General features: G+C 43.2%; 1 protein-coding gene across 4 annotated transcripts; it reads right to left on the bottom strand.

Moving 5' to 3' along the window:
* Positions 1 to 652: 652 nt before the first annotated feature.
* On the bottom strand, positions 653 to 10664 carry PRELID3B (PRELI domain containing 3B). Of its 4 annotated transcripts, XM_032257155.1 has the most exons (7): positions 10459 to 10604; positions 7857 to 7913; positions 5968 to 6136; positions 4706 to 4795; positions 4201 to 4271; positions 3963 to 4065; positions 653 to 2636 (listed from the first exon to the last, which is right to left on the bottom strand). In XM_032257155.1, the coding sequence occupies exons 1-7, from the start codon at positions 10488 to 10490 to the stop codon at positions 2517 to 2519; spliced, it is 642 nt and encodes a 213-aa protein (XP_032113046.1). In that variant the 5' UTR covers positions 10491 to 10604; the 3' UTR covers positions 653 to 2516. The 4 variants fall into 4 exon arrangements, 3 of the variants coding, with proteins under 3 accessions (XP_032113046.1, XP_032113047.1, XP_032113048.1); XR_004262350.1 differs by lacking the exon at positions 7857 to 7913 and having other exon boundaries at positions 4197 to 4271; positions 10459 to 10613; XM_032257156.1 differs by lacking the exon at positions 7857 to 7913 and having other exon boundaries at positions 10459 to 10664.
* Positions 10665 to 23008: the final 12344 nt, after the last annotated feature.

The following is a 23008-nucleotide window of genomic DNA, read 5'->3' as shown; positions in this document are numbered from 1 at the left end:
GCTCTGCGAGCGCCGGAGGCGTGTGCCTCCCGGACTTCCGTATTACCCCGACGGGGGTAGGCGGGGCGGGGACGGCCGGGGCAAGAGGGCTGGGGGGGGCCGCCCCGCTCGCGGGGGGCCGTGGAGCCGCGTGCTTTCAGGAGGCGAGGACTCGAGGCGGCGCGGGGACGGTCTCCCCGAGGGCTTGGTTTTGCGCCCGCTTTAGGGAAACGACGCCGGCTTTTTAAAAATCTGTGGACAGATAAGCGTGTCCCAAGAGCTGAGATTCAGAAAAACGCTTAGGCACCCTTTTTCCCAGAGTGACAGTAAACCCTGGAAACCCGGTGGAGGACCCCCTTTGGCGTTTTCTGTTCTAGGACCTGCTTCCAATGTGCGACAAGACGGAGGGTAAGGCAACAGTTGCCACTGTTGCCCGGGATGGATGGGAAGAAAAATGTGAGGAAAACCCACTGGACGCACAGGGGATCTGCCACGCGGCAGGAAAATTCTCATCTCAGTGCCTGTGATTTAGAGAACCAAACTCTTAACCCAACGCGGTGAAGTCTCAGTCTAGGAATTAAAGCGTTTTTTCTCATACAGAGGAAAAAAAAAAAAAAAAAACTTTTGCTCTTCACCTTAATTATTAAAAAGAATTATAATCAGGAAAAACAATACTTAAAAGAAAGTTTTTATTAACAAAAGTTTTTCTTAATCCACATTTCAACTTTAGTATTAAATAGTCCAAGGGTTTCATTTATGAACACTTATTCCAGTTTAGTCCTCTTAAATTCATTTGCTTGCGGTGCATTTATGATTCACAGGTAAAAGCTATCAATTACCAGCTATTTCAAAAAATGTAACCAACTGCACTGGAAAATGAAAATTTATAGTTTTATAATTAGATCAGCGTTTAAAAAAAGGATAAGGATTTGTTTAAAAATCTATTAGGGCATGACACCTTTTTCAGAACAAGTATAATTTGCAGAAATTATACAAGGCAGATTTTCATCAAATATCAATTATTTAGCGATATTTAGCTGAAATGTTATTTCACTTGTAAAAACTATATCCGGTTACAAAAAAAATCAGAAACCTTATTGAATTTAATCTGCTTTTACAAATGTCCTAAAAAGTCTTAAGCTATACAATTTTTAAGTAGGAAAACGATAATTTAAAAATAGTTTGGTTATACTATTTCTGTGGTTATGTACATATATTAACTGGTCTCTGATAGGAAACAGGACTAGAAGTTTATCACACTAAGCACTGTAAAATAAAGGCAAGAGCTAATCATCTTGTAGCAAAAATACTCTCTATGCAACAATTGCAAATGTCAAAGTTATTATTTAGTGGTTACTAATTGGCTGCTACAAAATAGAAAACAAAGTACATTTATTGGATTTTCAGTTTGCAAGCTGCCCTCTGACATCCCAAACACAGAATTCCCATCAATAAAAGCTGCAGTGCAATTCACTCAGTGGTTGGTTTCAGGCCAAGCCTCCCCCCACCATTATCCTTGTTCTTTCCCACCACCCCCAAACCCTGCATTGGCACCATATTATTAAAAACATTCAGTACCTGGGGTTTATGCTTCAGAGCAAGACATCACTTGAGTAATTTCAAATGATGTACAGCTCCTTAATGTAAAAAAGATGTTTTGTGGTCACAATTACTTCAAAAAGTAATTATATTCAAATAACCTGACATATCATGTCTTAGCAATTACAAAACCATGATTTTGACACATGGCAATTTTTAAGTTAGGCAAATGTGAAATGCTAAAAGATGTGAACAGCCGTTCTTCTGTTTAAGTTAGAGCGCTGCAAAACTCAGGTAATGACTTTATTTTTTTCAGTTAACATAACCAGCCCACGGTACAGCATACTAAATCATAAAGTACAAATCCAAGGAAGTTAATACCTTTACTAAGTTACAAAACTTTGGCAAATCAATACAGTACTCTTTAATATAATGAAACCAGACTTTTGTTGGAGTCATGTTACTTTAGTGATAATTTTCACTCCAAAAATATTAAGTACCAAATCAAAACACTGGTTTTTAATGGTGGTTTATAGCAGAGCAAGTTATTTTACACAAAATATATTTTAAAACTACACAATTTCTCCTTTTAGGTGAGTTCCCTTGTGCAAGCTGTTCAAGTATACAGCAGCAGGGCAGTGGGCTCTGCTGTGTTCTGGGGTTGGTCCAAAGTCAGGTGGAGTTCCAGTGTATGAAAAGCGTGAAAATCCTACCTTAAGAAGATTCAATATCAGTACTCATTTCCAAGGAATTCTTGTTGAATTTTCACAGAAATACTGGAACCCTCAAAATCAGATAGTTAATTTCAAACAACATTAATTTCAGATGATCCGTTTTATTTACAGGCCCTGCATCTGTTTTGATCAAGTCACATAGCCTTATACCAACTTAGAAAAAAAAATACCTAAAGTATAGTTGCATTTTTTTAAATAACAAATAAATATATAGTCAGCTTGGAGAGAGCTGGAGTACCCGACGTTGCCTACCAACTTTCACTATCACTTCTCTGCAAATGCTGCTGCAGCCATTGGAGTCCGTATGCTTCCTCTTGCTGAGGCTGTCAGTTCTTCAATCTCAGCATTTAATTTGTGTATTACCCATTCCATTGCTTCTCGGCCCTTAAAAAAATCCAATACATTTATTGTTAGTGAGAGCAAAGGCATATATCGAATTAATGACACACCAGGAAGTAACATGGAGAGTGACAAGTTTAACTAAATCTGAGATGACATTTCGTTTTTGTCCTGGCTTTTTCTTTTCTAATGTTATTTGGCAAACATCAACTGAGCAACTGGCTTGATCCATAAACTGACTTTTATTTTGTATGCAAAAGATGTTCTCAAAATAATCTACAATTAAATAATAGGATGTCTTATTTATTTCATGATTACAGTGGTCCCCTTTTTAGGGGCAAGAAGATCAAATCCCTTTGCTTTATATTTTAAACCAAAAGCCTGTACAAGGTCCTACAGGATCTGGTCCCCAACTCCCTCCTCACCCCTTCTCTCCTAGTCTTCTGTGCAGTTCCTTGAAAAACAGAAAGAGCAATCGCCACTTCCTGTCTCAGGGCCTTCACACATGCAGCTCCTCCACCTAGAACACTCTTCTTGGCATACCCCTTGCAATCAACCTGTCCCCATTACACGCTCAGCAGAAACATCAGTTCCTGAACACTCATTAAACATTCTCATACCTTTCTGCACCTTTTCTTTCCTAATGACATGCTTCGTGATTAATGTCACCTGCCTTTTAGTTCCACGAGGGCAGGGACCACACTTGTTTTGCTCCCTGCTGGATTCCCTGTCTAGCATAGCACTGCCTGACACAGAGAAGGCATCCGTGAGTATCTCTTGACTACTGAATGACCAGATTAACCATGTGCTATGAAACAGTGCATTAGGCATCTTTCTCTAAACTTAATGTTCTCAGTAAACAAAAATTGGTTCTTGGGAGGGATGGAAAAATCTTCCTCTTTTATGTATAAAGTCCATACATATGTATATGATATGATATAACTTAATGGAGGTGGCAATAAGGCAAAAAATGTCTAAAACAAGTTGGGGGGAGATAATAGTGAAAAAAAGTTGAGAAACAGTGCTTTAAATGACACACAGCTACACATCACTGAGCACTTCCTAAGTGCTGGGCCCCAGGCTACGTACTTGCAGTGTTATCTCATTTACTCCATGCCAACCCTGTAAAATGGGTAATCTCCACTTCAAAAATGGGAAACTGAGGCATAGAAAGGTTAACTTAGTTGCCCAAGGTTGAAAGGCTAAAAGCTAGAGATGAACCCAGAGCCTGTGTAACTAACTGCCCAAGGTGCTGCAATTTCCCAGGGTAGAGTGGGTCAGGGTTAGCTTACAGGAACACACACCCAGTCAACTCCTCATTTATCTAGGAAATGAACCAGGGAATAATAACCAAGAAGCAGCCTCACTTACTTTACTAGCATTGGAGGATATCGTACTTGCCATCAATCCTTCAAGGTAACTGCTGAGGCTAACTCCTTTCACAGTGATTATAGCTTCTTGAGTCAAAACCGTTCTGGAACAAAACATACTCATGCTGGTTCAGATGACCCAACTTTCATTTTCAAAAAATTTGACCAAAAAAAAAAAAAAAAAAATTTTTTTTTCAACACCCTTTACAATACATTTGATAAAATATTTTTTTACTCACTTTTCTGGGTCCTGAGGATGTGGTTTGTATATAAGTCTCTCATCTACTGAAACCATATTTGTAAATGAAATCTACAGAATGAAAAAAAAAAAAAAAAAAAAAAGCAAATATTTTGGAACTGAAGATTCAAAATGTTTCCAAAATCAACACACAAGCCAAAATCTTACTAGCTAAACACAACAAAACAACAAATAAACCACTGCTATTATTGCATAAACTATTCACTGCCTACTTTTTATTTAAAAAACAAAGTTGAGGAAAGAAAGTATAATGATAATACACATAATCCCAAACTCATTTTATTGAGTGCTATCCCCTTAGACAGGCAGGATCATCAGAGCAGGAAGGGTAAGGAAGCAAAACACAGGGCCGAGTCTGGGCTGCGCATGCGCACGGAGTCTCTAAACCACCCCGAGAACATGCACTCGCTTATATGTCAACTAGAAGAGACACAAAGAACTCAGCCAGACAGTTCAAAATGAAACAAAAGGGGGCCAAGACTTACATTAGTAGATTTGAGTTCCATTGTTTTCTCTACAGGATCAACTACAGAATGTTCTTGCACATACGTCTTTGTTCTTGCTGCACCAATAAGCTACGTAAAACATTCAGAATTAGTAATCAGGGGAGGAAGAATTTCTTCCCAAGTACATCAATATTTTATTTGCAGGAAAAAATGTCAATATCTTGAACCAAAAATCTGTTTCATAAAAACCAGAGGAAACAAGCAAAGTTCAGAAAAATGGCCTATTGACACAATATGGATGAGATGAGACTGTCAGACACAAAACCTTTTCCCACAGGCAATTAGAAACCAGCCCACTGAGATGTCTGCAACGTGAGGCACCACGATGAATCTGCCGAGACGCAACAGTGGAGCACTGAGGCTGAACTATGGAAATCAGGCTTGGGGCATCATGGCAGCTAGAAAAAAGGAGAACTCAAAGGCATCTGTATTTTCCCAGAACAGTCCAAGGGAGGTGGCACCTCAGCTTCATTCTCCAGACAGAAAAACAGCTTTCTCATGATGGAGGATCACACATCAGTGTCCACGGTCACTCCCTGTGCTAAGACCCCAACCCCATCCCCTGACGTTGCTCATTTCTAAGTCCGCACTAGCTAATGCCATGGTTTGCATAAAGGAGGCAGTAAGTACATTCCTAATAAAATGTATACTTTTGTTTTCCTAGTGAACCTACTTTCCATAAAGAGACCCTCTACAGAAACCTGGATCCACTATTACACCGGTTTTCTCACATTATGGTAAATTGGCATTCAGTTTCTTCCTGGTTAAATCTGCTCACTAAAGCCAGCTTATTCTTAAGGGAATAGAATTATTTCTAAATGTACAGGAAGGAGTTCCAGACCTTGGAACAAATGTGGCAAGAACAAGTCCGAGAACATACTCCTTACTTAATGTACCCAACCCACCACTGATCACAGAACTGTCACCTAACAATCATGACCAGACCATTACTTCCAAGTCTCAAGTTGCTGGCAAAAGGAGAAAAAGCAGAATATAAGTCTTTTCAGATTACACAGAATTAGCTGGCTTCCTTCAGAAGATTCTATCAGGTGCCTTCATGAAGACTGTAATAATATTTCTAATTCATTATACACTTATAACTCAAGTTTATTATAATACAACTTGAACTGATGCAAAAATGACATTCAGAATCGGCTCCCACAACCTATTTGAAATTATAATGCAGTTTAGAAAACTTCTCTACAGCAGTCACATTTCTCCGGCAATAAAGACACACTTACAGACTTCACAATGGAAGGCAGTCCCCACTCTGTGCTGAGAAGTCTGTGGCTGTGCAACTTTCCAGAGGGATCTATATGTCTGTCCAACACATCAACTCCAACCACACTTGGGTTCATAGGGTTTGGGTATTTCTGCATTGCAGCTGTTGTAACAGTTTCCCACGGGTGGCTACCGATGTGAACCAAAACAAAACAAAACACCCAAACATTTAAGAATATGCATATGAGTTAAACAGTTTTTATAATCCATCAAATCATTCTTTACAATGTAAGTTTAATGAGTTTTCCTAGGAAAAATTATCTTCTGAAACAATGATGATTATGGGAAATCAATCTACATTTTTAACAGGCTTCAGTATTTTTCCACAATACAGACTATGTAATAAAACTCATATCTATAAAGATCAAAGTAGCCTACAAAGCATTACAATATAGTTTCTTAAACCATCTTTCCTACTTACCATTATCCACTTTCACATGTAAATTATTTCTAGGAAGAACCAGTGATTAAGAAAATGTATTTAAAATTGTGTTCTACTGAAACAAAGAGCCAAACGTATCATTATGCTGTTTGTTATTTTGTCTGATCCCAATTCTATCAGGTTTTAAGGAAGTAACAAAAGTAGAAGAATTTATGGGCACTATAAACTCTTACGGGGATCACAAAAAAGATCCAAAGCTTTGATTTAATTATTGAACTTTTCCTTCATATTAATGTAATAAATAACATTCCCTCCAGTCAATCTTTATTCATTGTTTTTCTCAAAGGAGTGATTCTGATTTCTGTTTTGAAAAGGTCACTCAATACAATAAAATGTCCTTAAGGCACTCCTAATATGCTACTTCCTAATATTCTCTTTTAATATTGTAAGCACTTGCTTATCACCTAGTATTGAAGTGGTAACAATATCACATCACTTGAGAACTTGCAGTATCTTATTTTCTTGAAAAAGGACATGTGCTTGGGTGATTCAAAATGTGATGCACCTTTGTTCACTTCACAACTTCTGTGAATAAAACACTTGTACAAAAGACATCATTTTCAAAAGGACATTAAGTACAATCAGTATTAAAGGTGATTTAGTCCACCTGCAGTCTGATTCTAGCCCCTTCTATGCCACTTATCTGTGCTCTCATCTTCATTTGAAGGAAAAAGACAAGATCTGGGGATGATGTTTCAAGCTACAATGACTGATAAGCCACACAGCATTACTTTTTATTTGTCTAAAAATGAAACAGGTAGACATTATTCCAACTTTTTAGAGACCTCAGATTGACAACTACATCTTGTCAAAAAAAGGAAAATCTCTACTACATTAATTTCCCAGAACCCTGGACAACCAGTGACATTATTTTTAATGTTTTCATTATAATACTGTTTTCTCTATAATATTATACAAATGAACCTCATTATGTCTTTAGTCTCCAGGCTTATCCAGCAATCAATGCAGATATATAAGCAGAGTTGCTTCATCAATCTGAACCGTCCCCACAAATAGAAGCATACAGGCCAAGCACTCTGATTCTTACCAAGGCAACTATCTAAAATGAAAATCAGATAAACCCTCTGCAGGTCTCCATCCAGTCATATACCATGGTTAGCTGGCTTCCATGCCCTTATCTCTTCCCCCAACCCTCTCTAAAAAATTAATAATCGCATGGCCTCAGGGTGGTTATGCATTATTTGTAATTGAGTCCATCTCCCCTTTCTGAACCAACTTGAAACCACTGATGTTGACTTAGCTTGGCTCAAGATTATGAAACATAGCCAGCTCAAACATTACAAACAACACTTATTATGATTAATAATCTTCCAGCAATTAATATGAACTGTACTAACATAATTATGTGAAAAGGACCTCATAATGGAAGACATTCAAAGACTGTACCAAAGTAGAATCAGGAGGACCTGGCTATGGCTCACTGACCTGTCCCACTTCTTCACCCTTGAAATCAGGTGAGGACATTGTTAACTTCACTGGGGCAGCAACAATGTCTTCATTTACTTAATAAAATGTGATCAATCCAAAGAACAGTGCCTGACACATACTGGGCATCTCTATATGTTGAAGGAATCAATGAATGATTTCACCTGGTTGCCAACAGTAGGCCCCAGAAGAGGCCTTGGAAGAAAGTGCTGGAAAATCAATAGATAAGATGTAGAATGATGACTTAGATATTGTTGTTAGTAACATCCTAAAGATGAGAAACAACATTCAGATTTGTGAGGGGAGATTATGACTTCAGCTTCAGGTAGGCTGAGTTTGAAGGGCCTGTGGGACAGGAGGGTAGCGATGCCTAACAGGCACCTGAAAATAAAGAGCGAAGCTGGAGAGGCTGGAGCTCAAGGTACAGATCTGGGTGCCATAAATGTGTACTTATCATTTGGGACTTTGACCAAACAGCCCAGTTTATATGGGGAGAAAGCACGGATCAGGGCTTCTTCTCCCAAGATAAAAAAAAGTCTGTGACAAAAAGAGAAAAAAAAAAGAAATTAAGATCATAGATGAAATCCAACATAGGAAGGCCAACAACAGAATCTCACTGAACATTTACACTGAAAGGGAAAAAGACAGGGAAGTGTTGAAGACAAAGGCAGAAAGATTACAGAGGGAAGCAGGGGACGGGTCAGGAAGGAGCAGTAGGAAAGATAAGGGAGAAGAAAGTGCTTTATTTTTTGAGACAGAGTTTCGCTCTTGTCCAGGCTGGAGTGCACTGGCGTGATCCCAGCTCACTGCAACATTCACCTCCTGGGTTCAAGCGATTCTCCTGCCTCAGCCTCCCGAGTAGCTGTGATTCCAGGCATGTACCACCATGCCCGGCTAATTTTGTATTTTTAGTAGAGACCGCGTTTCTCCATGTTGGTCAGGCTGGTCTCAAACTCCCCACCTCAGGTGATCTGCCCATCTCGGCCTCCCAAAGTGCTGAGATTACAGGCGTGAGCCCCCGCACCTGGCAAGGGAGAACAAAGTTCTAAAGAGACTCAGTGCCAAGAATTTCTGAAGCATGCAAACCTGGAAGAGGAATGAAATTAAGCATCCCCAGAGCTGAACTGGACTAGTGATGAATGTGGCTAGGTTAATGAACAACATAATGACTACAACTCTCAAGGCTTCTTCCTCCCACAAAGACTGTAAACAGTAGGAAGAAAAAAAAGCTCCCTTCTGATTCTAATATTCTACACTTTGCAGGATACAGCAGGCCCTAGGATGTGTCCTGCTAAGTACAAATGCTGACAACGTTTTAAAAGTTGCCTTCAGAGGCTGGGCGAGGTAGCTCACACCTGTAATCCCAGCACTTTGGGAGGCCGAGGCAGGTGCATCACTTGAGGTCAGGAGTTGGAGACCAGCATGGCCAACATGGTGAAATGCTGTCTCTACTAAAAATACAAAAATTAGCAGGGCGTGGTGGTGGGCGCCTGTAATCCCATATACTTGGGAGGCTGAGGCAGGAGAATCACTTGAACATGAGAGGCAGAGGTTGCAGTGAGCCAAGACAGTGCCACTGCACTCCAGCCTGGACGACAGAGCAAGACTCTGCCTCAAAAATAAAAAAAATAAAAGTTGCCTTCAGAGACACTTTTTAAAACATAAATGGCTTTGTAGTATATTTATTTACAAGGCTATACCAATTAAAACTGTGGCGATGACATTAAGATCAGCGGATGAGAGCAGGTAACTCAGGAAAAAAAAATTTGCTGCTTTAAGTTTGTGCCTTTTTTGTTCACGGAATTATGGACCTGGAAGAGAATTTAATTCTCCACATCCAACTGGTTCAAGGCCTATTTTCGTTAATAAACATTTCACACTATCCAAAAAGTTGTTCCTGAACATGGCCTCAAAGAGATTCAACACGGGTAGGCCATGACGACCGTCCTCTTCTATTGCTCAGATGAAAATGGGAAATCCAAGGTCACACGCTTGTTGCTGCCAGAGCGAGACCTTGAATTCCAAATCCAAGGCTCTGCGGCGTAGATGAACAGGTTGGGAAAAGGTGTCACGTCCTGGTGGCCTGAGTTCACCCACAACTCACAATCGGAGGTAGGAACTCCACCCAAACGGCGACCAGGAAATGTCCACTCTGCAGAAAACCAACACCTCCCTCTTAGGATTCTCGGGTCCACGTCCCAAAGGGGTTCGGCAGGGCGGGATGTGGCAACCCTAAGTGCAGTCAAGGACCTCGTGCTCTGCGACGCCCCCAGGACCTCAGGAGGCTGCCTCCTGGTGGGGGACAGTCCGGAAGTGGCTTCGGCGGCCCTCCCAGCCGCAAGGCCGCCTGGGCCCGGAGGTCGGAGCCGTCCCCTCGGCTCGGGCGCCTCGGGGTCGTGACCTTGGCCAGCCCTCAGTGTCCCCGGGGCCCGCAGGCTTCAGGGTTCGCCCCTATCGCTAGGCCCGACGCCTGGAAGCCTCCTGAGGGCCGCCTCTGCCTCGCCTGGAGTCCAGAGCCGGCGTGCCCACCCTCCCCGGAGCTGTCCCCGCGCCCCAAACTTACTCGAAGACGTGCTCCGATGTCCAGATCTTCATGGCGCCGGCGACCTGAGCGATGACCGGGTGGCGCCAGGGCACAACTAGGTACAGAGGCTACACCGGCCCCCGCCCCGCCCCCAGCACACCAGCCGGCCCCGCAGCGCGCAGGCGCCGTCAGGGCCGACGCGAGGGACGTCCCGACGCGCGGCCCCACGCCCTATCCCAGTCCGGGTTTTGCCCCAGCCTTGCGCGCGGCGCAACGAAACCACGCCCCTTAGCGCCCGGCGCAACGCGCCGGCGCAATGCCGTAGACGGCACCTGGAGGCGGCGGCGGCGCGGGAGCTGTGCTGCGCACGCGCGGCGGGCGGGGGCGGGAGCCCTAACCTCTGGGCTTTGTTGGGTAAGGTCCAGGAGGTGCCTGGGCTCCCGCCCGGCCCTGTTTGTCGTTCTGGCCCAGCACAGCCTCTCCTGGCGTTTCGAGGCGTGTGGACGCATCCGGTCAGCCTGCTGACATGGATGTTCCTTGTGGTGCTCACTTGTGCAAAATTTCCTGCTACCCTATAGAGTTCCTGCCACCTCCTGGGGTCAGCCCGATCTATTGTCCCACATCCACCAGCCAGCCAGCCGATCAGCTGTGCCCTTCCCACCTGCCCTCCAGGAGCTTGCAGCCCTCCGAGGGGATAAGTAAGGCGTGATGCGGAGAACCTAACGCCAGACATGCCATGAATACCCCAACCAGGGGTGCAGTCCAGAAGCACAGTGAAGGGGCGGGTGGCAAAGCCTCCTGGCCCGGCAGACCTTGCCCTAGGTGCGTAGGATGATCTGAGCTGAGATGTCCCTGCCAGAGAGGGTTCCCTCGTCACCCTTTCTTAGCAGATCCTCCGACCTTTGTTGCTCTGCTCCATCACATCCTGTTGCATTTTTCTTAGCGCTTACCCCTCTGACATCACCTTGTTCATTTATTTATTGTAACTCCTACTCGAACCGAGCCCTTGAAGTCAAGGATCTTGCCTGTCTTGTTCCAAAATAATTCTCAGTGTCTCCTATATAGTCAAGGCTCAATAATTACTTATTGAAAAGTGAAAAAAATCAATAGCTATTTGTGGGATGAATGAATTAATGGAATCATCTAGTTTATTTGTTGTAACTTCCACTAGATTGTAAGCCCCTGAGGGCGAGACTCTTGCCAGACTTGTTCAGCGATTTCCCCATTCCTACATGACAATTATTTGTTTCCTCAATGGATGAAAGAATGACTAAGAAGTGCAGGGGCAGGAGGGGGTGACATGTGGTTTCATTCAGAGATGAGCCTTGTCCAGGGGACAAGCTGCCTGGCTTAGCTTTCAGAACAGGGCTTCCCACCCTGCTCTCCCACACTCTCCACAGATGTCTACTTTCTAACAGAACAATTTGCCATTTTAAATGATGGTTATGGAGGAAAATCTTTACATCTAGTTACTTAGAAGCTAGTTAGAAGGACCACTTCATTCTTGTTCTTAGCTTGTTTGATTGTTAAAAACAAAAAGCCAGGTTACTTTAGGAGGGAGGATCATTTTTCAAAATAGCATAAGTCTTTTATATAAGAAAACAGAAAAATTACATTAGACAGGAAGGAAATAATATGGTTGGGCAGTTGCTAAGTGCAATTTGTGGTACCTGAGATTTTCTTTTTTTAAACCTACGGTACTTAGAGTGATTTCTTCGGGAAGTAATGCTTTAAGGACTGCTGAGAGTGCCTCAGCCTTGACTAAGATGCGAAGTTAATGTCGCTGGGTGTTAAAAACACTGGTTCAGGAACCATAAGCACAGAACAGCCTGTCCCTGCTATTCCTGGAGTTCAATTAGGCTGTTCACCATCCAGCATTCCTGTTCTGTTTATTTTAGAGAACATTATTCTACCCTCAAGTTCAAAATTTCTGTGTTTTAGTCATGAAAATTAAATAACACCTATCTCCTCTGTCCCCAATACACACACTCTATCAGTCTAATTTTACTAACTAATCTAGAGTGATGGGATGGGCCATGGAAAGATGCAGATCCAGGACCCAGCTGTCTTTTCTGTGTGTCTCCCTATGGTGGTAATAATACCACCTCTTACTTGGATTTGGAGGGCAAGACTTTCACTACGAATATTTCCTGGAGACTCTCTTAGGAGACACAGAGGAAGCAAATTAATGGTTTTTAGATACCTAAGCTTTGTATAACTTGACAGTGCCTCTCACAGAAACAGATAAGTCATTAACAGATCATTAATTTGATTTGAAATTAAATAGGTGACTGGCAGTTGTGGCCCTTGCCCCAGGGATGACACACATCTCCACACCCTTCCTGTTGGGATCTTCTGTTGGGCTCTTGTTGAGCTCCATGCCTGGGTCAAGAATGAAGATGTGACTCATACCTACAAGGAGCTTTACAACTGGCCAGGAATCAAAACACAAGAATCAACTAGAGGAAATTTATTTATTTATTTATTTATTTAGAGACAGAGTCTCACTCTGTCACCCAGGCCTAGGCTGAAGTGCAATGGCACGATCTTGGCTCACTGCAACCTTCGCCACTCAGGTTCAAGCAATTCTCCTGCCTCAGCCTCCCAAGTAGCTGGGATTACAGGCATACACCACCATGCCCAGCTAAATTTTGTATTTTTAGTAGAGATGGGGTTTTACCATATTGACCAGGCTGGTCTAAAACACCTGACGTCAAGTGATCTGCTTGCCTCTGCTTCCCAAAGTGTTGAGATTATAGGCATGAGCCACTGCACCTGGCAAGAATCAACTAGAGGATATTTAAAGGGAGGGTTGGGTGTTCACTGTCAAGAGACCCAGAACTGTGTAGTGCAGCCTCTGGGTCCTTATGGAAGGTGGTGGGCAGAAAAGGATTTGGCTGAGGGGCTGGGATCAGGGGCTGGTATGGGAAGAGGCAGATGGCGGCACCAACATGCATGGCCCCATGTTAACTGGGTCCAGAGACAGGCCTGGCAAGAGAAGCACTCCATCTTCAGCTGGGCCTCAACTACTGTTATTTCCAAACTGCCCTCACCTGCACACCATCCCAACAGTTGTTGCCCTATCTTCATTCCACCTGTCCCATTGTTCTCGGAACAAACCGAGGGTCCAGCTGCTTATTCTCAAGGCCCAATAACCAGATGCAGATGACCTGGGAGAGAAGGGAGTTAACTGGTTACAGGAAGAAGGCCTGGAAATTGTCACTAGACTAACTCAAAATTACAAAGTTTTCCAGAGCTTGTATACCTTCTAAGCTATATGTCTATGTGTAAGTATGCATTCGTCTAAAAACATAAGTGATTAACTTCTTCTAATCTATAACTAAGATCTGAGCCCTGAAGACCTTCCTCTGGAGCCTCAGTAAATTCACTTAATCTAAATGGGTCCAGGTGCTGGGGGTGATGACCCTAATCTTGTCTCCTGCTAAATCATGGATGTTTAGACCCCCCAATAAACTTGTTGGTGGAGGCCTGTGGAGTTTCTTCAGACCCCCAATAAAACTTATTTAATCCTAAGCAGATTCTGAATTCCTTCGCCATCTTGTCACGCTTCAAGGCCCAGGAAAGGCCTCGGCAAAGCTCTTGGTGGGCCTTTGTTACAGTCCAGCCTTTGTATAAGAACGCTGGCTCTTTCGGCTTTTCCTGTTTACCCACTCAGTCAGTACTGAAACGGTGCTTATGGAGGCCTGCATTAGTGACACCTGGCCTGCCACACCGTTACTACTTGATTTTTTATATCAATGTGGTCTAAGAGGAAACGTACTTGGTCTTTGTTCCCAGTTCTGTCACAGAGCTCCTAAAACGCTTGGGATTTCCTGAATGATAGGGTTGTCTTTGATTATTCATACCAAGCTGCTTTTGATACTATCTCCAGGTAGATGATGTCGGAATTGTAATGGCTGCTGGAGAATTGTGTGGTTGGTGGAGGGAACCCCCACACATCTGGAGTCAGAGCGTATCTGTGTCGAGAGTCTAGTACTCGGAGAAACAGTGTGTTTTTGTCAGAATCAACTTCCTTGCAAATACACTTGAAAGGAAACTTTATATAGCTATTTTCAATAGAAAACCAGTATTTTTCTCCTTCCTTCCTTCCTCCTTCCTTCCTTCCCCCCTTCCTACCTTCCTTCTTTCCTTCCTTCCCTCCCTCCTTCCCTCCCCCTTTCCTTCCTTCTTTCTTTCCATCCTCTCTCTCTCTTTCTTCCTTTCTTTCAACAGTCTTGCTTTGTCTCTCAGGCTGGAGTGCAGTGGCCTGATCTCGGCTCACTGCAGCCATGCCTGGCCAAGAGAATGTGTCTTTTCTCCTTCCCAATCTTTTTGTCTGTGCTCCCTTCATTTAGTCATTGCACAAATAACCACTGATCATCTATTCTAGATAATCCCTATCATGCTACAGCAGCAGGAGACAATTTCCCCAGGGACAGTTTTCCCCAGGAGGCATTGGCAATGTCTGGAGACATGCTCGGTTGTCCCAGCTGGTGGTGAGGGTGCCACTGGCATCTGTGGGTAGAGGCCAGAGATGCTGCTAAACATCCTGCAGTGCACAAGATGGCAACTGGTTCCCCACCCCCTCCCCCCAACAAAGAGGGATCTGGCCCAGATGTTGACAATGTCAGTGTTGAAACCATGGGGTTCATCTAACAGGCTCTTATCTCTGTTCCAGTCTACCTGTCTGGCTTTGATATTTTGTCCTTCCACTCGCCAACTGAGCTGAACCCACAGCCACATCAATCCTTCACTGTCCCTACAGGCCATGCACTTCCACACCCTTGAACTTGGCACTTGGTGTTCTCTCCACCTAGAAAGCACTTTCGTCTGATTTGCCCTGGAGAGTCTTACTCATGTCTTGAGATTCTGGGCAAATACTCTACTCTTCAAGTGCCTCACTGATATGCCTCTCCTCACTAGCTGAGCACAGTGCCTTGTTTCGGCTTCGGTGCTCCTGCTGGCATTTGATATAGGCCTTATTATGAAATATCACTGTGTAAGTGTTGTGTGTGTATGTCCACACTACAGTTTAAAGTACAAAGTGATGGCTTCTGTGTTAGAAGGATGGGGGTAGGAGCATGGCTCCTCAACCTCTTTATCATCTGATTTATAGTCCTTATTATAAATGTGGCCACACAGTAAAACAAGAGTCATGATAACAAGAAAGTATTTGCCACTGAACCAAATCTATACATACGAACTTGGTGCCTTCTGAAAGCATGAGCATAGCTCATCTCTTGAGCCTATGTGTTTGCTGGTTAGTCTCCTTCTGGTTGTCCAAGGCTAAAAATGTACCACAAGTAGCTGGAAAGTGAAACCAAAACGCTTGGAAAAGCTGCAGAATTTCATCAAGATGAGAATGATGTTCAAGAACTCCTTCATGATACACTAACCCACCAGTAGATGACTTTGTGTAGAATTAAAACAGGTACCATTCGAGCAGAGAAAATTGGAAAGGGATGGTTCACAAAGAAAATGACATGAATGGCTAAAAGCTGGGAAAGACCCTTGAGAAAAATATCTGAGTCCTTGAATATTTCTGCAGAGATGTCCGTCTCTGCAATTGAATTGTGAAATTCAAACATATTTTGTAGTGCTATTTTCCAGTTTGGTGAGGAAAATCATTGCAAAAACCAGCACTTGGCTCATTCTACATGATGAAAATTTGATAGAGTTACAATTTTAATCTAACATATGTGTATATATCTATCTCATATAAATATCTATTATTATATATATATCACTACATATATGCGTATGTATATATGTGTACATATATAAAATTACTGTCTTTATTTTGTTTATTTTTGAGATGAAGTCTCACTCTGTCACCCAGGCTGGAGTGCAGTGGCGTGATCTTAGCTCACTGTAACCTCTGCCTCCTGGGTTCAAGTCATTCTCCTGTCTCAGCCTCCCGAGTAGCTGGGATTGCAGATGCCTACCACCACACCCAGCTAATTTTTGTATTTTTAGTAGACATGGGGTTTCACCACGTTGGCCAGACTGGTCTTGAACTCCTGACTTCAAGAGATCCGTCACCTTGGCCTCCCAAAGTGCTGGGATTACAGGTGTGAGCCACCTCGCCCAGTCACTATCATCATTTTATATTTCGTTTTTCAGGCTAAAGTGTCGGCTGCACTTTTGATTTTTCATCATTTACTATAAAATGTTGGTGTTGGTTTTAAGTGGATTCACTTTCAATGAGTTTATTGGGGACCAATTGCATACCAAAAATGACAGCTTTCTTCAAACTCTAACAGCTAGGACTTCACAGGGAGGTCGGTGAGGAGAGAGATACAGTCAGCACTTAGAAACAGTAAGGGCAGCGGTGAAAGGAGAAGAGGAGGAAATCGGAGCCATGTTCAGGAAGCTCTACTGGCATAGCCCTGGACGCAGTCTCACCTTTTCACTTGCGGCCCAGGTGGCCCTGATGAAATGGAGAGCCAGAGTCTGCGTGGCCATAGAAGAAGCCAGAGAGAAGTGACCAGCACAGCTCAAGCCTGAGATTCAACATCCCTGTCATCCAACCTGGGGTGTGTAACTGGCTTAGGAGAGACCAGAACACAGGAAGGGCTCAGGGGCCTGCTGAGCCCTCAGACGTGGCGTCTACCCTTTGTCTCTGCAAAGGCTAACTCCCTGTCTTAGGAATCACATTACTTCTACTTCAATAAGAATCTTTTTTTTTTTTTTTTTTTAAAGAGATGGGGTGTCACTATGTTGCCCAGGCTGGTCAAACCCCTGGCCTCAAGTGATCTTCCTGTCTCAGCTTCCCAAAGTGCTGGGATTATAGGCACGAGCCACCCCATGCAGCCTAGAATCTAGAGTCAAATTCAATTTTGTTTCCATTAATGACTGAAGATTTCAGGTAGCCTTACAGAACTTCCTGTCTATATGATTTTCCCCATTTTTTATTTACCTAAATGTAGAAATAACTTATTCTTGAATCTCTTTCCTAAGAAATGAATCTCTTCTGGAGACCTCTATCACAGGAATTCCTCATCCTGAGAAATTGAAGGCAACTTCATAATGCTAAATCAGTCTGTCTAATTAGCAGTTTTTCTATAACCAGGTCCATGCCCAAACTAGCTTTCCTCTCTTTCTATGCTAAAAGCTTTTATACTGAAAAGACGCTTATATACTCACATACATGATGGCGTAAAACCAGGCCAGCCTGGGATGATGCAAATGGCATCATTGCCTGTGTGCCCTGAGATGAACAGGTCCTGCAGGGCTTTCTTTACATTCATTTGATCGATATTGCTTGTTTCCTATTACAACGTCAGGAGCTGGAAGTCACTGACCAGCTGCCAACACGTGAAGACCACAGGCTCATAGTTTCTCTTTTTTCCTTTCTCTTATGTGAGCTTTAAAAAAATTTTTTTTAAACTTTTTTTTTTTTTTTTGAGATGGAATCTTGCTCTGTCACCCAGGCCAGAGTGCAATGGTGTGATCTTGGCTCACTGCAACCTCCTCCTCCTGGGTTCAAGTGATTCTCCTTGCTCAGCCTCCCAAGTAACTGGGATTACAGGTATGTGCCACCATGCTCAGTTAATTTTTGTATTTTTAGTGGAGATAGGGTTTCATCATGTTGGCCAGGCTGGTCTGGAACTCCTGACTTCAGGTCATCCACCCACCTCAGCCTCCCAAAGTGCTGTGATTACAGGCATGAGCCACCATGCCCAGCCATTATGTGAGGCAGTTTTTATTTGCAGTCACCAGACAGAGACCTGCTGCTTGCTGACTGTGGCCAACACCATGAGTCCATGCACGTCTTTCACATTATCACGGGGGAAGGGGGACAATCAATCCCCTCTCATACGTCAAGATTCATCCTCTTCATGAGCCGCATAATTAGGTTTACAGAAGGGAACAGAACCTGGCTCTTGTCATGGAGCTTGGCAGTTTTCGTCACCTTGCTGAAGGAAATTAGTTATCTGTCTTTGCTAGAGGCAAATGGATCAATCCTGAAACAGACCTAGGCCTTGAAGGGGCCCCATTTCAAGTTCTCTCATCCACAAGGGGCCTTGGAGACAGCAAAAGACATATGCATCTGCATATTGGCCTGGGTTGGATCCAGACAGCTGCTTTTGTGTGGCCAAGTCTTGCTTGGCTTTATCTTGGTGACCTTTTGGAGATAACATTTCAGTGGCCAGCAGCATAAACACCAAGGGAAGGAACAATGACAGTCACGACCTCCTTCCTGAAAGCAGTTCAACTGCCTATGGTTTCATAGGATCAATCCATCACCTCCTTCAAGCCCCCAGGGCCCAACCCATTCAATAATGAGTGCCTGGGCAGTCAGTATTTTGGGATTAGTAAATACTTTTCTTTCTCGGAGCCCAGAGCATGCCACATCTATTCTATCATTTGCCAGTGCGACATCTTGTAAAGAAAGGGAAGCAGGGCTGGGCATGGTGGCTCATGCCTGTAATCCCAGCACTTTGGGAGGCCCAGGTGGGAGGATTGCTTGAGGCCAGTAGTTTGAGACCAGCTTGTGCAACATAGTGAGCCCCAGTCCCCCCATTTCTATAAACAAACAGACAAACACCAGCCAGGCATAGTGCTGTGTGCCTGTATTCTCAGCCACTTGGGAGGCTGAGGCAGAAGGATTGCTTGAGTCTAGGAGGTTGAGGCTGCAGTGAGCTATGATTGCCTCACTGTAGCCTTGGCAAGAGGGTGAGACCCTGTTTCAAAAAAAAAGAAAAGGAAGGGAGAGCAGGACGATTATTCCAGTTTTACAGATGGAAAATGGAGGCGAAGAGATGTTGGTGCCTCTCCCGTCCAATTCCTAGCCTCATCCTCCCATCACTAGTTCATGGTGTGGGGTGTTAGAGGTGACACCATGTCAACACACAGCTTAGGCAATGGCTCCCAGCTTCAGACTGCAACCAGCAGAGCACAGCTGTTCATCCGAGTGGGACCTGCCGGGTTACCCCTGTTCATTCTGTAAGAAAGTGAGTGTATTACAATGTTCCAAACATAAGTAGATGTGCAGTAGATACTTGCTGGATTCTATTCCCGGAATTTGGGATAGAGTCAGTGTTTTGCTTTTTCATGGTCTTTCTGAGAAGTCAGTTCTGCAGAAGTGTGACGTCTTATGTACGTTTAAAAAATTGCATTAAAACCAAGCAGGAAAGGGTGGAAGAGTAGACGGAAAGTCAGTTGTTTGTCACGAATCATCTTGTAAGGACCGAGCTGGCCCTTTTAAAAAATATTGATTGTTTCGACATCAAGACTCTGAACCCCCAGTGCAGAAGGGCAGCATGAAGCCCTGGAGTAGAGGGAGGAGGCTAACATTGTAGGTGGGGGGTTTGGAGTATGGCCCCAAGAGTGATATACTCAGTGGGTCTCTTCTGAAGCTCCAGGGGTTAACAAGTACCAGACAACAGGTACCTGCAGGCCTGGAAGCAACCCCCCTCCTACTCACCTGAGAGGTCATTGCTTGTCCTGTTGTCATATCCTCAAACTAGCTGACTCAGTCATTTCCGTGAACAAAAGACTAAGCCAGATGATTGGCATTCATGATGGAAACCTGGATATGGGATGGCTAGCCTCTCTAGCCATGTGCAGGTACAGTCTTTGCCCATCTGAGTCATGTCAGATAACTTTTTTTTTTTCTGAGATGGAGTCTTGCTCTTGTCACCCAGGCTGGAGTGTAGTGGGGCGATCTGGGCTCACTGCAACCTCTACCTCCCGGGTTCAAGCAATTCTCCTGCCTCAGCCTCCCGAGTAGCTGGGATTACAGGCATGCGCCACTATGCCCGGCTAACTTTTGTAGTTTTTAAATAGAGACGAGGTTTCACTATGCTGGCCAGGCTGGTCTCAAACTCCTGACCTCAAGCGATCCATCCGCCTTGGCCTCCCAAAGTGCTCATGGAGGATAACTTTTAGGAAGAGATGATAGGGATTTCAGCTTCTGTTCTCATTGTATTCTCGTTCCATTCTCATTCTTGTACCTTCCTTCAAAACAAAACAAAACAATGTGTCCTTTCTAGCTTTATGCATGCTTGTCCTCTGAGGAAAGGCAGTCCTCTTCATATTTAGATGTTCCAAAATGATGTCAAAAATTTTCCAATAGGCTTTTCCCCAGTTTATAAAGTAAAATGAAGCCTTCTAGACTGTGAGGCAAACAGCAGGATGGAAAGGCCTGCAAGAATCCAGGGTTGTGATGTTCTCGGTTCTGGTGAGAAGCAGCAGATGGAGAGAAAGAGGTGGAGAGACAGTCTGTCTCATTCACAGGTATATCCACAATGCCAGGCACATAGTAACTGCTCAGTAAGCATCTGCTGGGTGACTAAAGGCATCAACAGAAAGCAAGTGAAGTCATGGTGTTAGGTCATGCCATGCCTTATTTATCAATGGGATCAGCAATAGTGTGTACAGTTTATGAGCCTTGACATTGACCAGAATTTGGGACTTGCAAGGTATAACATGAAGGCCCCAATCCAGTAAGAACGTAAGAGTATGGGGATGGAATCAGCAGGTGCCCAAATCTGGGCAGTGCCCCTGCCAGCTCTATGGGCCCCAAAGCCATGTCTGGGGAGACCAGGGCACCTAGAAGCAGGGGTTGTTCTCCAGCTGCCTGTGCAGAGCAGGTCTGGAGGGAGGCAGGTGCGCACAGCCCAAACTGCCTTCGTTTGAGAGAACAGCTGTTTGGTTGGGCCTTAGGCTGAGGAAAAAAATGCTGAGCCATATGTCCTTAGTAAATCAGTTCATGGCCCTATTAGGAAAAGCGCCTGAGTGACTGATTAGAAGGCACACAGGCATACTGCTTTACTTGTGTGCTGCATGTTTGTTTAACGTGAGAATGTACCAAAATCCACCCTGCTCCTTCTACTTCCATTTTTCATCTACGAAATATTTGACAAATGCATGCACTGTAACCACCGGGGGAGAGAGGAAAGTAAGAAATTTTCTTAAGAGCAGGGACGGCAAACTGAGGCAGAAGCTGCAACAGAAAACATCCCCTTTTGTGGGCCGTGCGTGATGTCAAACAGCGGTGGAAGTGTTTATGAGTACTTGCACGCTAATAGATCATAAAGGAATGTGAAATTCACATAGACCTTTTTTTTTTTTTTTCAAATACTTCAGACACTTACCAGATGGGGAAACAGAGGCACCAGAACCCATATGTTGAGAATCTTAGGAATACAGTGAGTTAAGACCATGATCTACATTGCTAGTCTTTTTCCTTTGCTGACTTGTCTATTCATTTGTAGTAATGATGTAAAAAAAAGTCTACCTTAAGGATTAGTTTCTACGGTTTCTCATTTCTTCAAATGGTATTGAATGTAATTCCAAATAAGATTAGATCCTCAAATAGCTTTAGTCATTTACATTAGCCAGCTGGTACCTTCTGCAAAAATACATTCAGGTATTTATATTTTTAACAAGATTAATCAGCATATAGCATTGGTTGTATATTTATTAAAATTCTACTTTGTGTAATTGTGATTTATTGGAAAAATTAGTATCAGAATCTAAAATTTAATCAAACAATTGAAAAATGAAAAAATCAGCACTGTTCTTTTAAACCAGCAGTGATTATGTGTAAACAATAATAGAAAAATGTTATCAAAAATAACTCAAGACCAGGTGCAGTGGCTCCCCCCTGTAATCCCAGTACTTTGGGAGGTGGGCAGATCACTTGAGGTCAGGCATTTGAGACCTGCCTGGCCAACATGGTGAAACGCTCTCTCTACTAAAAATACAGAAATTAGCTGGGCATGGTGGTGCATGCCTGTAATTCCAGCTACTTAGGAGGCTGAGGGAGGAGAATTGCCTGAACCTCAGAGACAGAGGTTGCAGTGAGCCGAGACTGCACCATTGCACTCCAGCCTGGGTAACCAATCAAGACTCTCAAAAAAAAAAAAAAAAAAAAAAAAGAAAAAACAAGAAAATAAAATGACCTAAAAATATGAAATATCTAGCAAGAAACCTTAACAACAGATGTATAGGATCTAAATGAAAAAATAAATTTTTTTCAGAACATAACAGGAAATTTGAATAAAGGAAGATATATCATGCTCCTGGGAGGGAAGATTGAGTGTTTTGATATTGTCAATTCTCCCTAAATTGGCTGAATGAAATTCCAATTGAAATCTCAATAGGATACTTGTAGAACCTGACAGAGTGATCCTAATGTTTATCTGGAAGAATAAGGAGGTGAGGATGGCCAGGAAGGTTTGAAAAGGTATAAAGGGGAATTCAATCTGCCAGATACTACAACATATTAGGTAGGTATAGTACCTAATATGGTAAAATAGTGTGAAGCTGAGCAAAAACAGGTAGAAAGAAATGGATACCCTTAAAATCAACCTTAACATGTATGAAACTTTAGCATGTACTTTAAATGGGCCTTTCAAACCCAAGAGGAAAGGATAGATTAGTAAATAAATGGTGCTGGAACAGCCACTTAAGTATTTGGAAAAGACAGAAGGTAGGATTATCTCCAGTTACACATCTAAATCAATCAGAGATTACCTAAAGAGAGAAATTTAGACTAAAAGGATAGTTATTTCTACAGATTCAATTGCCTAAGTAGGACGGAGTCACAAATATAGAAAAAATCAAAAGCATTAAAAGG

Source organism: Sapajus apella, unplaced genomic scaffold, assembly GCF_009761245.1.
Source record: "Sapajus apella isolate SASKATOON/1434 unplaced genomic scaffold, GSC_monkey_1.0 scaffold96, whole genome shotgun sequence".
NCBI lineage: Eukaryota > Metazoa > Chordata > Mammalia > Primates > Cebidae > Sapajus > Sapajus apella.
Note: the sequence above shows the minus strand (reverse complement) of the source record. Positions and strands in the feature narration are given on the sequence as shown.

Coding starts and splice junctions, on each gene's coding strand:
- PRELID3B (XM_032257155.1), bottom strand. CDS start 10,490: ATGAAGATCTGGACATCGGAGCACGTCTTCGA. Junction 4,796..5,967: donor TGCCTTCCATTGTGAAGTCT/GTAAGTGTGTCT, acceptor TGTTTTACGTAG/CTTATTGGTGCAGCAAGAAC. Junction 4,066..4,200: donor CATCCTCAGGACCCAGAAAA/GTGAGTAAAAAA, acceptor GTTTTGTTCCAG/AACGGTTTTGACTCAAGAAG.